At 47.4% G+C, this 13,457-nt stretch overlaps 2 protein-coding genes across 2 annotated transcripts in view; one reads left to right on the forward strand and one right to left on the reverse strand.

Moving 5' to 3' along the window:
- Window positions 1-13,457, forward strand: part of AZGP1 (alpha-2-glycoprotein 1, zinc-binding) — a 38,144-nt gene that overhangs the window by 590 nt on the left and 24,097 nt on the right. The window lies entirely within an intron of this gene.
- GJC3 (gap junction protein gamma 3) lies at window positions 4,648-5,758 on the reverse strand. The gene is made up of 2 exons (XM_047837824.1): window positions 4,978-5,758; window positions 4,648-4,665 (listed from the first exon to the last, which is right to left on the reverse strand). Exons 1-2 carry the CDS (start codon window positions 5,756-5,758, stop codon window positions 4,658-4,660), a joined length of 789 nt encoding a protein of 262 aa, XP_047693780.1. The 3' UTR covers window positions 4,648-4,657.

The raw sequence follows: 13,457 nt of genomic DNA on the forward strand, positions 1-13,457 counted from the left end.
GATTTCCTGCTGCCCCCGCGAAGCCCACCTGCTCTCCTGGTGTTGGGTGAATTGGAGAGCCAGTATTCCAGGAGGGGAGCAGGAAAAGGGAGCGTTTAGCCGCACACGAGCTAGTGGGGTGATAACTGGTCGCCCTGCCACCCTGATTTCCCTCTCTTTCTTCCCAAGCACCCGAGACAAACACCAGGTAAAGGAAGCCCATTCTTTGAGCATGGGACACGTTCACCCAGCGCAGATGGGGCTTGTAACAGTTAAGTCAGGGTAAAGAATCTCGGGTTAGTTGATCTTACCCACATCGGAGACTTCCCACCGGTGTCTTCGGTGGTTCAACTCCTAGGAGGTCTGTGGGTATGGGATGCGCTAAGCCATCTTGGGGTGATCCGCTGAGTGGCTGTTATCTAAGATGCTCGAAAGGAGCAGATCCTGTAGCTTCAGCCCCAGCTGCGGGAGCCTGAGGAGGTCAAGACCAGGTGCCAAAACAGTGCCTGGGGAGTGGAGCTGGAGCTGTCATAAGGAGGACATTATAAAGGATCTGCTGGGACCAGAGAGTGGGTGGAAAAGAGATCAAGTTTTTTAAGTGGGAGTGATTAAGATTCAGAAGCATGGATACATCCCTTTTGGTATCCAACTTGTAGTACAGCAACCATTTTTCCACCTCAAGAAACATCCACTGAGGCTTTCAACAAGCAAAATGCTTGCCTATTTCAGGGAATTGTCTGTTTCCCTTCATTGGATTTTTTATTTTATTGTTGTCTATTCCTTTTCTTATGAATGCGAGTTTAAAATTCTTCTTGCATCCCAATATCAGATACTGCCTTTCCCATAATATGCTCAGTCAGTAGTTACCGAATGTCCAATTAAATGACTTGGAAAGGGGATTCCTGTGATCCGTTTTGGGATTTTTGACAAAAGCCCAACGGAAAATCTACTTTTTTAAATGTTTAAAAATATATAAATAATAAATAAATAAATAAATAAATAAAAATGTTTAAATTACACAACTAATGAATGCATTTTCTATGAAAATTAGAATACTTTATTGAGAAGGAATCTGAGTCTTAGTATGGACCAAGAAGAAAGAAATGCTCTCATCAGTTATTGATGTTTGCCATGAGTGTGATATAAGTGCGTATGTGTCTATATGTCTTCCTGTGTACCGAATGACAAACATAAGGTCCCATGACACCTTAAGGTTCTTATGGCTTCTATCCTGCCATATGCCTGAGATAAACTTCCTTCTTTACTGAAAATAGTGAGCCCCGCTAACTTGCAACTTTATTCATACGGAATTTCAAGCGACCCCAAGGAGCCAAACAACCTTGAAAAGAAGGATTCACATTGCCCAATTTCAAACCTTATTACAAGGCTACAGCAATCAAAACATGTGATACCAGGGGCGCCTGGGTGGCGCAGTCGGTTAAGCTGCCGACTTCAGCCAGGTCACGATCTCGCGGTCCGTGAGTTCGAGCCCGGCGTCGGGCTCTGGGCTGATGGCTCGGAGCCTGGAGCCTGTTTCCGATTCTGTGTCTCCCTCTCTCTCTGCCCCTCCCCTGTTCATGCTCTGTCTCTCTCTGTCCCCAAAATAAATAAACGTTGAAAAAAAAATTAAAAAAAAAAAAACAACAACATGTGATACCAGGATAGGGATAAACATAAAGATCAGTGAAATAGAATTGAAAGTCCAGAAATAGTGCCATACATCGACAAGCAATGGGTTTTCAACAGGGATGCCAAAAACCATTATATGGAAGAAAAATGGGCTTTTCCATAAATGGTGCTGGGAAAACTAGATATCCATGTGCAAAAGAATGAAGTTTAACCCTTATGCCATATATAAAAATTAATTCAGAATCAATCAGACCTAAATGTAAAGCTAAAACTGTAAAACTCTTAGAAGGAAATGCTGGTGTAAACCTTCACGATCATGGATTAGGCAACGACTTCTTTTTTTTTTTTTTTTTTCAACATTTATTTTTGGGACAGAGAGAGACAGAGCATGAACGGGGGAGGGGCAGAGAGAGAGGGAGACAGAATCGGAAACAGGCTCCAGGCTCTGAGCCATCAGCCCAGAGCCCGACGCGGGGCTCGAACTCACAGACCGCGAGATCGTGACCTGGCTGAAGTCGGACGCTTAACCGACTGCGCCACCCAGGCGCCCCGGCAACGGTTTCTTAAATATGACACCAAAATCACAAGCAACAAAAGAAAAATTGATAAATTGAATTTCATCCAAATTAAAAACTTATGCATCAAAGGAGACTAACAGTGAAGTGGAAGACAACCCACTGAATGTTGAAAATATTTGGAAATCATATGTCAGATAAGGACCTAGGAGCCAGAATATATAAAGAACTCAACAAAAAAAAATACAAACAACCTAATTTAAAAATGGGCCAAGGATGAGTAGACCTTTCTCCAAAGAAAATATACAAAGAGTCCATAAGCACATGAAAGATGCTCAACATTGTTTGGGAAATGCAAATCAAACCACAATGGGATACCACTTTACCTCACTAGGATGGCTACAGTTTTAAAAATCAAATAAGAAAGAAAAGAAGAAAACAAAAAGAAAGAAAATACCAGGTGTTGGCGAAGATGTGGATAAATTGGAACCCATTTATACATTGCCGCTGGGAATGTAAATAGTACAGCTGCTGTGAAAACAGTTTGGTAGTTCCTTAAAAGGAGTTACCATATGCCCCAGCAATTCCACTCTTAGGTATTTACCCAAGAGAGGTGAAGACATATTCACACAAAAACTAGTATATGAATGTTCATAGCACCATTATTCATAATAGCCAACAAGTGGAAACAATTCAAAAGTCCATCAACTAAAAATGAACAAAAAATGTGTGGTGAGCTATACAATGAAATACTAAACCATAAATGGGAATGTAGTACTGATTTGTGCAACATGGGTAAACTTCAAAAACATGGTGCTGGGGCACTTGTGGCTCAGTCAGTTAAGTGTTGACTTCAGCTCAGGTCATGATCTCACAGTTTGTAGGTTCGAGCCACACATCAGGCTCTGTGCTGACAGCACTGAGCCTGCTTCTGACTTTCTGTCTCCCTCTCTCTCTGTCCCTCCCCTGTTCACACTCTCTGTCTCTCCAAAATAAATAAATAAACATTTTTAAAATAAATTTGCATATGTTTATAAAAAAACAAACAAACATGGGCTAAGTGAAAGAAGCCAGTCCCAAAGACCATATATTGTATGATTGATTCTATTTATATGAACAGTCCAGAATAGGAAAATCTATATAGAGAGAAATTATATTTGGTTGTTTATGTTTGTTGGGGGGGGGGGGGAAGCATGGAGGATTATGGGTAAAAGCTAAGGATAACAGGGTTTCTTTCTGAGTTGATGAAAATGTCCTAAAATTGTATTAACAGATGTGCAATTCTGTGACTGTACTAAAAGCCATTAAATTGTATGCTTTAAATGGGTGAATTATATGGCATGTGAACTATTTCTCAATAAAGCTGTTTCAAAAGGGTTATCAAAGAGGAATTATGAATGATGACATTTGCTTTTTTCCATCCTTGGTCACTTGGCTGGACTCTGGTTATAGTAGATGAGGGATTCTTTATAAAACACTTGTATAGCAGAAAGAAAAATTATTGATTTTCTAGTTGCTGCCAAAATGTCCCCTGGGGGACCAAATAGCTTTCCTTAGCAACGAGCCTTCCTACTTTACCTAAGGATAATTTGGGATTCAGAAGGAGAAAACAAAACTAGGTAGCTGCTCTTGTTGAGAATTTGAAGGCAAGGAAGAAGGGAGGGGAAGATGTTTCTGCAGGAAGGTGACAGGCTGGAATACCCTTGGGCAGACTTGACAGAGAGACTCAGAAAAGAGATGCTTGATATTTAGCTTTATGTTATCTGCTACCGTGATGTAAACCTCCCTTCCTGAGTCAGCAGCAAACCTCTCCTGTCTTTTCTGTGTGGAAATGAGGGGAATGAGTTTAAAAAGTAGCAATTTGATGGGGATTGAGCCTGGGTGGCTCAGTGGGTTAAGCTTCTGACTTCAGCTCAAGTCATGATCTCACAGGTTCGTGAGTTCAAGCCCCACATCAGGCTATCTGCTGTCAGCACAGAGCCCACTTTGGATTCCCTGTCCCCCTCTCTCTCTGCCCCTCCACCCCAAAATAAATAAATAAATAAAACATTAAAAAAATAAAGGTTATTGGTTTAGATATGCATGGAAGGCCAGTCTGAATATGGCATATGCCGCGGGGCTGGGGGCATCCATAGGTTACAAGACTTCAAAGTTGGGGGGAGCAGAGAAAGTGGAAGAACAGAGGACAGGGAAGTAGAGTCACTATGACAGGAAAGTCACATTCAGCCACAGGAATGCCAACAGCAGCGGTCAGAATTTATTGCGCAGGACAGGGGAGAAGCACAGCTTTACGGAGGCTTCTGCTGGCTGAGTCTGGAACCAAGCCCATGATCATTGTAAAGCTGACGCCAGAGGATTGTGGCAGGAAGGCACAAGGGGGAAATCTCCCAGGAAGACTTAGGCAGCGTGGCCCACCATGGCCCTTAGAGATGCTTCAACAGCCTCTCATTTGTCACAGAAGTAAATCCCCACTCACTGGATGTTCGGAAGAAGATCCAATCACAGAGTTCCCTTCAGAGGCGAACCAGGTGGCTTCATAACTCTGCAAAGTAGAGAATCAAGCAGGAGCTGAGACTTTTTCTAAGTGGGAAGAAACCTAAAGGGAAGGGCAGGAGGTACAGCTGGCTGAGAACCCTGGTCCTGGTTCATTGGAAGGAATCGGCAAACAGAGGGGGATGAGGGTTGGGAGATGGGTCAGCAGCAGTGGTCAGAAGACGTCTGCCTCGAACCTGGTTTTCTATTTTGTAACACGTAGGAAGTGTGCCTCCCAGAGGTCCAGGGACCTGCCTTGGGAGGTCATCAGGACAGAGACCTCAGGAGCAGGAAGAAAGAGGGACATCAGTGCTCTTCTCACCTGCTTCTCGGAATGGCTCTTTGATCTCCACCACTGGGAAGTTTTCAGTCGGTTCCTTGTGTCTTCTGGTGCTCTCTGAAGTTGGGGAGTAGTTAGAAGGGGGAGATCTGTGCTTCCGGGCCCTCCACCATCGCCCCAGGCCCAGGAGCACAAGTTCCAAAAGCGTGAACAAGAGACAGAGCCCACTGACCCCAAACATGGTCTTTAGGAAGATGGTCTTCTCAAACGGGCGGGACAGGTAACAGGTTATACTACCAAGGCAAGGCTCTCGGCGACATGCAAAGGAGCTGGGCACGTTGAACCCATACACATGGTACTGTACCCCCAAGGCTGTCCCCTCAAGGACCAGCCGCACGCCCAGCTGTGCCACATAGGCCCAGAGCAGCCTGGGGCTTCCAGGACCGGAGGCATCTCTGCTCTTCTCCCCTCGGTGGATCAGAGTCTCCTCCTCCTTCCCCTTTCCTGACTCTTCCCAAAGCCAGATGACATGATACAAAGTGAGACCCATGTAAAGGGCGCTGGGCACAGCCACCAAGATGACCTGGAAGACCCAGAAGCGCAGTGGGGAGAAGGGGTGGAAGGCATCGTAGCAGGCGGCCTTGCAGCCTGGCTGCTGGGTGTGACACACGAATTCACTCTGCTCGTCGCTGTAGACCCCGGCCCCGCTGGCAGCCAGCAGCACGAGGCGGAACCCCAGGAGCACAGGGAGCAGGAGGCGTCCCACGGAGGTGGAGTGCCGGCTCTCCTCAGCCACCAGCTGCCTCAGGAACCGGCCACACATCCTGTTAGGGAGCAGAGGGCAATAATGAGTGTGAGTGTACTGCTCCCTGATCTTGAGGAGGCGCATGGGGCCACCTCTTCACTGTGAATCCAAGGATAGATAAGGCAAGACTTCGCGCGCCTCTCCAAGGATCTAGTTGGTTTATTACCAAGACTCTGATGGCGCCTGTTTATAGGTAATGGAGTCATCGTGGAAAATAGCGAGGGGGTGTGGGTGTGGCTGTCTCTTCTGCCCCCTTCTGTACCTGGCAGTGGAAAGCCAGGATCCATCTTTCCCTCTCTTTCCCTCCCTCGCTCTGTCCCTTTCCCAAAGGCTAAACAGCCAGAGAGTCCAGAGCCCTCTGAAAACTACTGTTTCCCCCATTGATGGCCACCAGGCCTGGCGCTACTGTCACTGGCGCCTGAACAGAATCAGTGCCGACCCCAGAAGGGAGCGTGCATTCTCTTGCTCTCTGCTTTTCTCTTGCACCAGGCCTTGGCTGCTCATAGGCGTGCGGTCTGGCCTCCGCTCCCATCGCAGTGGTAAGATTGAGATTCAGTTAGCTTACGGGCCCCGGTGCGGGTCAAGTGAACAGTGAGTGTCAAGGCCCACTTCAGTCTGGTGTTCTTTAGACCTAACCAGCTTGGGAAAAGGAGAACATTTTAAAAGAAACCCAGCAGAATTTACCGATTGAATGTAATGGAGTATGGGGCCAAAGCCAGAGATGACTGGATAAAAATTGGAAATTCCTCTCTGCTTTGTAATTGTCCCTTGGGCTCATCTCTCCCACACTGTGAGAGGTGACCATGCTCAGGGACAGGCTTCAGAAAATTTCTCACTTCTCTGGAGAGAGTAGCACCCTGCTATAAGCCTGTGTGTCATCTTTATTTATATTTTATCAAGGCAGCCTCCTCAATGCCCAGCTGCTGCTTCTCACCGCCTGTGTTTGGCCTAAACTCTGACATGCCTGCATCCCCTCATTGAAGGGTCTAGAAGACCTTGCAAACATTTTACTCCACAGGGAATATAAAGACACTTTGCTGGGGAGCCGCACAACCCCGTCTTGTCTACATGCTGCTCCCTTCTGTAGCATCTTAAAGAAGTGGTCTAGCATTTACCCAAGGCCACCCTCCCTCCCAGACCCATGTCCTTGGGTCTCTCCAGCTGCTTCAAGGACTTGACCACCCTCATTTCCTCCCTGAACCTGCTTAGGTCTCTCCCTTTCAACTCTAGTAATAATAACCTGAATTTCTGACTCTTTGACATGGCAGCAAATGAGACATGCCCAATTTGCCTCGTATCAACTTCCCTATTATAAGACCCAGAGGGGTGCCTGGGTGGCTCAGTCATTAAGTGTCTGACTCTTGGTTTCCACTCAGGTCATGATCTCATGTCTCATGAGTTTGGGCCCTGCATCAGGCTCTGCACTGACAGCGTGGAACCTGCTTAGGATTCTCTCGTTCTCTCTCTCTCTGTCTCTCTCTCTCTCTCTCCCTCCCTCCCTCCCTCCCTCCCTCTCCCTTCTGCCCTTCCCTCACTTGTGCTGTCTCTCTGTCTCCAAAAATAAATAAGCTTTAAAAAAGCTACATATAATATTCAGAAAGATGCACAAAGCAATTTAAGTGGGGATTCGTGCCATAAATAAACTACAGTTGTTTGACCCTTGAACGACGTGGGGGTTAGGAGCGCTGACTCCTACACAGTCAAAAAACCCCATATAACTTTTGGCTCCCCACATAAAAAACACTTAACTACTTAAGCTTATTGTTGAGTGGAAGCCTTACCAATAACACAGTCAGTTAACCCATGCTTGTAGGTTACTAGAAATTCATAAGGAAGAGAAAATACATTCATAGTACTGCATGTATATTGAAAAAGAAACCCATGTATAAGCCAGATGGCAGGGACAGGGGCAGCTGCGGCCACTCATGAATGTGCTGGCCTCCAGGAAGCTGCCTTGAGGAGGGATCAGTACCTGGCAGGGAGGAGCCCAAGGCCCACAGCTGCCCTGGCACAGCCCCGAGACCCAGGTGTTCCACCTGACCACCCCAACAGCACACTGGACAACCTGCGGCCTGACCAGTACCCAGGCCTCTTGGGGGCTGCGGGTGTCATCAGGCCTCCCAGGTGCTCAGGTCAGCAGTCTCGACTGCCCGAGTAGCCTTCCGTTCAGTCCCATGGAGACAGGGTGCACAGCTGTAAATAAATGCCTTGTGGCCTTTGCCTGTCAACTCCCTTAAAATCCACTGGAGAGGCACCTGAGTGGTTCAGTCAGTTAAACGTCTGACTTTGGTTCTGGTCATGATCTCACGACTCATGGGTTCAAGCCCCATATCAGGCTCTCTGCTGTCAGCACAGAGCCTCCTTCGGATCCTCTGTCCCCCCCCCCCCCCCCCGTCCCTCCCCTGCTCATGCGCGCTCTCTCTCTCTCTCTCTCTCTCTCTCTCTCTCTCTCTCTCTCTTTCTCTCTGTCTCTCAAGAGTAAATAAACATGAAAAAAAGTCCACTAGGGAACCTGTCTGGCTGGGTCCATGGAGTGTGCCACTCTTGATTGCAAGGTCATGAGTTCTAGCCCCACATTGGGTATAGAGATTGCTTTTTCAAAAAATCCACATATGAGGGGGCACCTGAGGGGCTCAGTTGGTTAAGCATCCAACTTTGGCTCAGGTCACTATCTCATGGTTCATGACATGGAGCCCCAGATCAGGCTCTGTACTGACAGCTCAGAGCCTGGAGCCTGCTTCTGATTCTGTGTCTCCCTCTCTCTCTGCCCCTCCCCTGCTTGTCCTCATGCTCTCTCTCTCTCTCTCTCTCTCTCTCTCTCTCACTCAAAAATAAAAATAAATAAACAAAAAATAAATAAATAAACATTAAAAAATAATGAAAAATAAAAATTCACATATAAGTGGACCAGCAGGGCTCAAACCTGTGTTGTTCAAGGGTCACCTGTATAGATAAGAACAGGCCATAGCACCAAAGCTGAGGTGGAATGGTCACTTCTGTGCAGTCGGAACAGATGGATTGAGATGCTTCCAAGGGACTGTTGTAAAGGGCTTAATTGACCAGAGAACCATGTCACCACCCATCAACTGTGAGAGACCATGTTTTGAGTCACTAACGATCAGAATTTGAACCTCTACCTGCCTGTCTGTCCCTATCTTTCTGCCTCCCTCATAGACTATGAAGACTCCGAAGTCTGTCAGGCCACTGAAAATTATTCTCCATAAAATTGGGTTAAAATTTTTAGAAGAAATCCATTCTCCGTCCTTAGAAAGATGTGAAATCGGTCTCATGATTAAAAGATGGCAGATTGAAGATGGAGATTTACCCCCTCTCATTCCTGAGACTCCTCCAAAATGAGAGTAAATGGATCTTTAAGTGTATAAACCCACTACACATGGAAGGGAAAGATCACCGGTAGCACAACTAAAAATCCACTTTGAAAGCAAGAGGATAGACAAGAAATTCAGATTGTGGTGCTGGCGAGCACACTGGGTAATTCTTCCAGAATTCAGAGAAAGAAGATAAATCCTTGAAAATAATAAAAGGTGACTAGATAAGGGAAATCTATATCCTAATTTGAAAATCAAAGACCACAATAAAGCAAAATCCCTTGTCTGTTTATTGGATGAGAAAATACTTAGTGAAGTGCCTGGGAAAAAGCAGTTTCTCCATAAATGTTTAACCAAGTTTTGTTTGGAGAGATACTGAGTTCCATAGAGGACCAGAAGGAAGGTCAGCTTCCAGTGCTGGCCCTGGGTTTCTCAGCCTTGGCACCACTGATATTCGGGGACTGATCGATCATTTGGTTTGGGGGCAGGGAAGGCTGTCGTGTGCGTTGTGAGATGTTTGGCGGCATTCCTGGCCTTCATCTACCAGATGCCAGTAGCACGCTTCTCCCCTCCACCCCCAGAAGCCCCCAGACACTGCTGAATGTCCCCTGGGGTCAGATTCACCCCTGGTTGAGAACCACCACCTGAGGGTCACACCTGTCCATCACCTCTCCACCCATGGCTTCAGTCACCAGCTCTGTAAAGCAAGACATTCGTGCTGGAGCATCTCAAAGGGTTTTAATTTGGTGGAACGTGATGTTCGGCCCATTTCCAAGCTGCCTTGCGCATCCTCCCCTCAACAAGCTCCATCTGTGAGGAAGCCTGCAGGCCCTATGGGGTCCTTGCACTTAGGGGAGGCACCCGCAGGTTCGGTGGGGGCGGGGGGGGGGTGCGGGGGTTCCACCCTGGTTGTCCTGGAGCATTGAGAGACTAGAGACTGATTTGATAAATTCACAAGTCTGGTTCTCAGCCTCATCTTGTTTCAAAGTGGAGGCCCAGCACACTCTAAACACATTTCCAGCGCATTCCCAGCAGACCTGGAATTTAACCCAGAGCAGGCTTGGCATATTCTAATGTTGGGAATTTGAGGAATTCTGAGAGGCCCTATAACTGGTTCTTCTCTCTCTCCTGCCCACCCCAGACCTGTATCCAGATACCCAGTGTCCTCTCAGAGGCTCTAGGAACTGAACTGGGGTCTCCAGAGCTCACCACAGAGCTTTGGAGATTTGGGAGAGAGCGTGGAAAAAGCAGGATGAAAGGACTTGCCCAAGAACCCCTTGGTTTGGAGCTCCCATATTAAATTCTGAGCACCCTTCTGTGTCCTCTGCCCTGTGGCTGTTACAACCAAAACAACACTAATTCTGGGACTTCCTGAAAGATTCACACAAAATCATACTCCATCTCCTAAAGTCTGCAGACCAAAGGCAATTTCTTATACAAGTGGGGCCTCAACACAGGCAGATCTTTCCTCCTCCCTCCTCCCCTGCTTTCATGTGGTCTCCCCCATCTCTTCTAGCTGTCCCCAGCCCTCCAGGCTTACTCTCTGAGACCAGCGTCCCACAAACATCTGCAGCTTTGCACAAGGGCACCAGAGCCCCCAAGCTAGAGTCAGACCAGGGGAGCTGAGAGCTCAGCATTGTTTTCAAAGCTCAAACTCCAGGGAAACCATTCTGCTCCCTGGAGTGGAGAAATCATTTGCAAATAAATCTTTTGGGAAGGAGTTGGTGGAATCTGAGCCCTGTCAAGATTTTCACTGGTGAAGCTATACCTGTGAGCTCAAGATTTGGGGGAGGGATGGAGTGCCTGGGTGGCTCAGTTGGTTAAGCATCTGACTTCAGCTCAGGTCATGATTTCTTGGTTCACAAGTTCAAGCCCAGAATTGGGCTCTGTGCTGACTGTTCAGAGCCTTGAGCCTGCTTTGGATTCTGTGTCTCCTCTCTCTGCCCCTCCCCTGCTTGCATCCTCTCTCTCAAAAATAAATAAGTATTTTAAAAAAGATTTGGGGGAGGGAGGAAAGCCCAGCATGTGAGGGGATTTTTCAAATATGTAAATAGATTTTTTTTAACTTCATCATGATTTTGGTAAGAATCTTTCTAAGCATCTCTATTCTATGGGAGAAAATTTTCAAGATTCCATGGGTGGCAGAACTCATCTCAGCCAGTGAAGGCACAAGGGAGGGATGTCCACCGAGGGCAGTTCTGGACCCGGCTCTCTGCTCCCGTCTCAGCCCACCTGGCCTGGAAAACGTTCCAGATTCTTTTACCTAAAGTGTGATCCCTGGATGCACTGGCAGCACCAGGAAGGCAGAACCTCAGGCTGTATCCCAGGGTTAGCAACTCAAATCTGAATTGTAATAATACCCCCAGCTCACTGGTGTGTGCAGCCCTGAAGCCCACTGTCTCTCACCCTCCCACCCCTACACCCTGCCCCAGCCCAGCCACTCTCCTTCCCGGCACTCACCTGGCAGCGCCTAACAGAAGCACCAACAACACGGGCAAGAGTCAGGGAAGAGTCCTCAGGCTGCAGCCAGCAGGGTCCCAGCTCTCTCTCCCCCAGGCCCTGCCTCCTGCCACCACCCACGTCTTCTCCCCTCCCCTCTTCATTCCTGGCAGCCTTAGCGAAGGGTGAGAGAATGGCAGCTGGAGGAGCCCGTAGCCATGCTATTAAAGAATGGGGTCTGGAGAATAACCCTCTGTTGTTGAGGGTGAGGGATGCTTCTTCTAAGTGAACTGAAACAGAGGTTTTGAAATCAACTCAAAGGAGAGCAATGACCTCTGCATGTTTCCAAGTGGGGGGTGGAGGCAGCACTCACAGGCAACAACAGACAGAATTTCTGTAAGTTTACATCTCTGTTAAGCCCCCCACTCTCCTGGCCAAAGTACCCAAAACACAAGTTTACCCACAAGAGTGTGAGTGTGTATGTGTGTGTGTGTGTGTGTGTGCGCGTGCGCTCTTGGGTGGGAGAAATAGCACAGGCTTCCCCTCATCTGTTCCCCGTCCCTCAGCATCTCTGGGAGCCCAGCGCCTCTCCATCAGGCCCAGTGAGAACTGTGACACCTGCCTATACCCATTCCTGTCCCCATGGCTCAAGCCAGGATCCCCTCCAGAGGAAGGAAGGGGTGAGGCTGAGCGAGCGAGTTGTGGGTGAGAGCGCAACTCACCACTGCAGAGTTTTGACCAGAGTCAACCCTGCACTCCTCAAGGAGGAGAGCTGGAGGGACCCTGGGTTCCAGATGCTGCCCCTGTGGGTCTTAGCGCATCATTCACTGTCTTCTAGCACATAGCATTGTCAGGGAGACATTTAAGTCCAGCTTGATAGTCTTCGAAGCCTAAGTTATTTGACCTTCTTGACAGTTGCCAACTGGATTTTTTTTTTTTTTTATGATCCTTGGAGCCTGTTCACTCCTACAGGGGATTCCATCAAGCAAGGCATGAGATAAGCTGGCACTGCCTCTCTCCTTGGCATGTTCGCATCTGATCCACAGGCCAGTTCCAATGCAGCCATATGTCCATCCATTCATCTGCTGACTCACCCATCACTTGCCTTTTTGATTTTTCAGGCAGGAGTCAATAGACCTGTTTGAATCCCTGTCTCTAGGCTTGAGATTAAGAAGGCAGCACCCTCGCCTCTTGCCCTTGAGAACTAATAGCATATCTCTTTCCAAAGAAATCCTCTCTCCCTCTAATTTCCAACAACTCTGCCAATTGTACACAATTCTGATGTGGGCATAGAGTTTAAGAATGATATGCCCGTGGGGCACCTGGGTGGCTCAGTCGGTTGGACGTCTGGCTTCGGCTCAGGTCATGATCTCACAGTTTGTGAGTTCGAGCCCCGCGTCGGGCTCTGTGCTGACAGCTCAGAGCCTGGAAACTGCTTCGGATTCTGTGTCTCCCTTTCTCTCTGCCCTTCTCTCTCTCTCTCTCTCTCAAAAGTAAATAAACATTTTCAAAAAATTTTAAAGAATGATATGCCCGTTATTTATTGATTTGGCACCTTTTTTTTCCTTTGAAGTATTTCATCTCAGATTAGCAAATCACTTTAGAATGTCCCATGTGTTGTATTTTCTAAAACATGATATCTTGAAATCCTAGTCAGATTTTCCGATTTAATATCCTGTTACACTAGCGCTTATTCAGTACTTAATAAGTGACAAATATTCTAAGTGCTAGAGGACTACTAACTTGCTTATCCCCCATAGCAACCTCATGATGTAAGTCTGTTATCATCCTCTGTTACAGAGGAGAGAGATGAAGAATAAAGCGGTTAAGTAATTTATTCGGGGGTGAACAGCTAGTGAGTGGAGAAGTTGGGATTTGAACAAGCATCGTGGCAGCAGGTGGCGGACCCTTAAATGCCACAACATGGCTAGCTTCCCCGCTATTCAGAT

The sequence above is a fragment of the Prionailurus viverrinus genome, chromosome E3, assembly GCF_022837055.1.
Source record: "Prionailurus viverrinus isolate Anna chromosome E3, UM_Priviv_1.0, whole genome shotgun sequence".
Classification (NCBI taxonomy): Eukaryota; Metazoa; Chordata; class Mammalia; order Carnivora; family Felidae; genus Prionailurus; species Prionailurus viverrinus.

Coding starts and splice junctions, on each gene's coding strand:
- GJC3 (XM_047837824.1), bottom strand. CDS start 5,758: ATGTGTGGCCGGTTCCTGAGGCAGCTGGTGGCTGAGGAGAGCCGGCAC.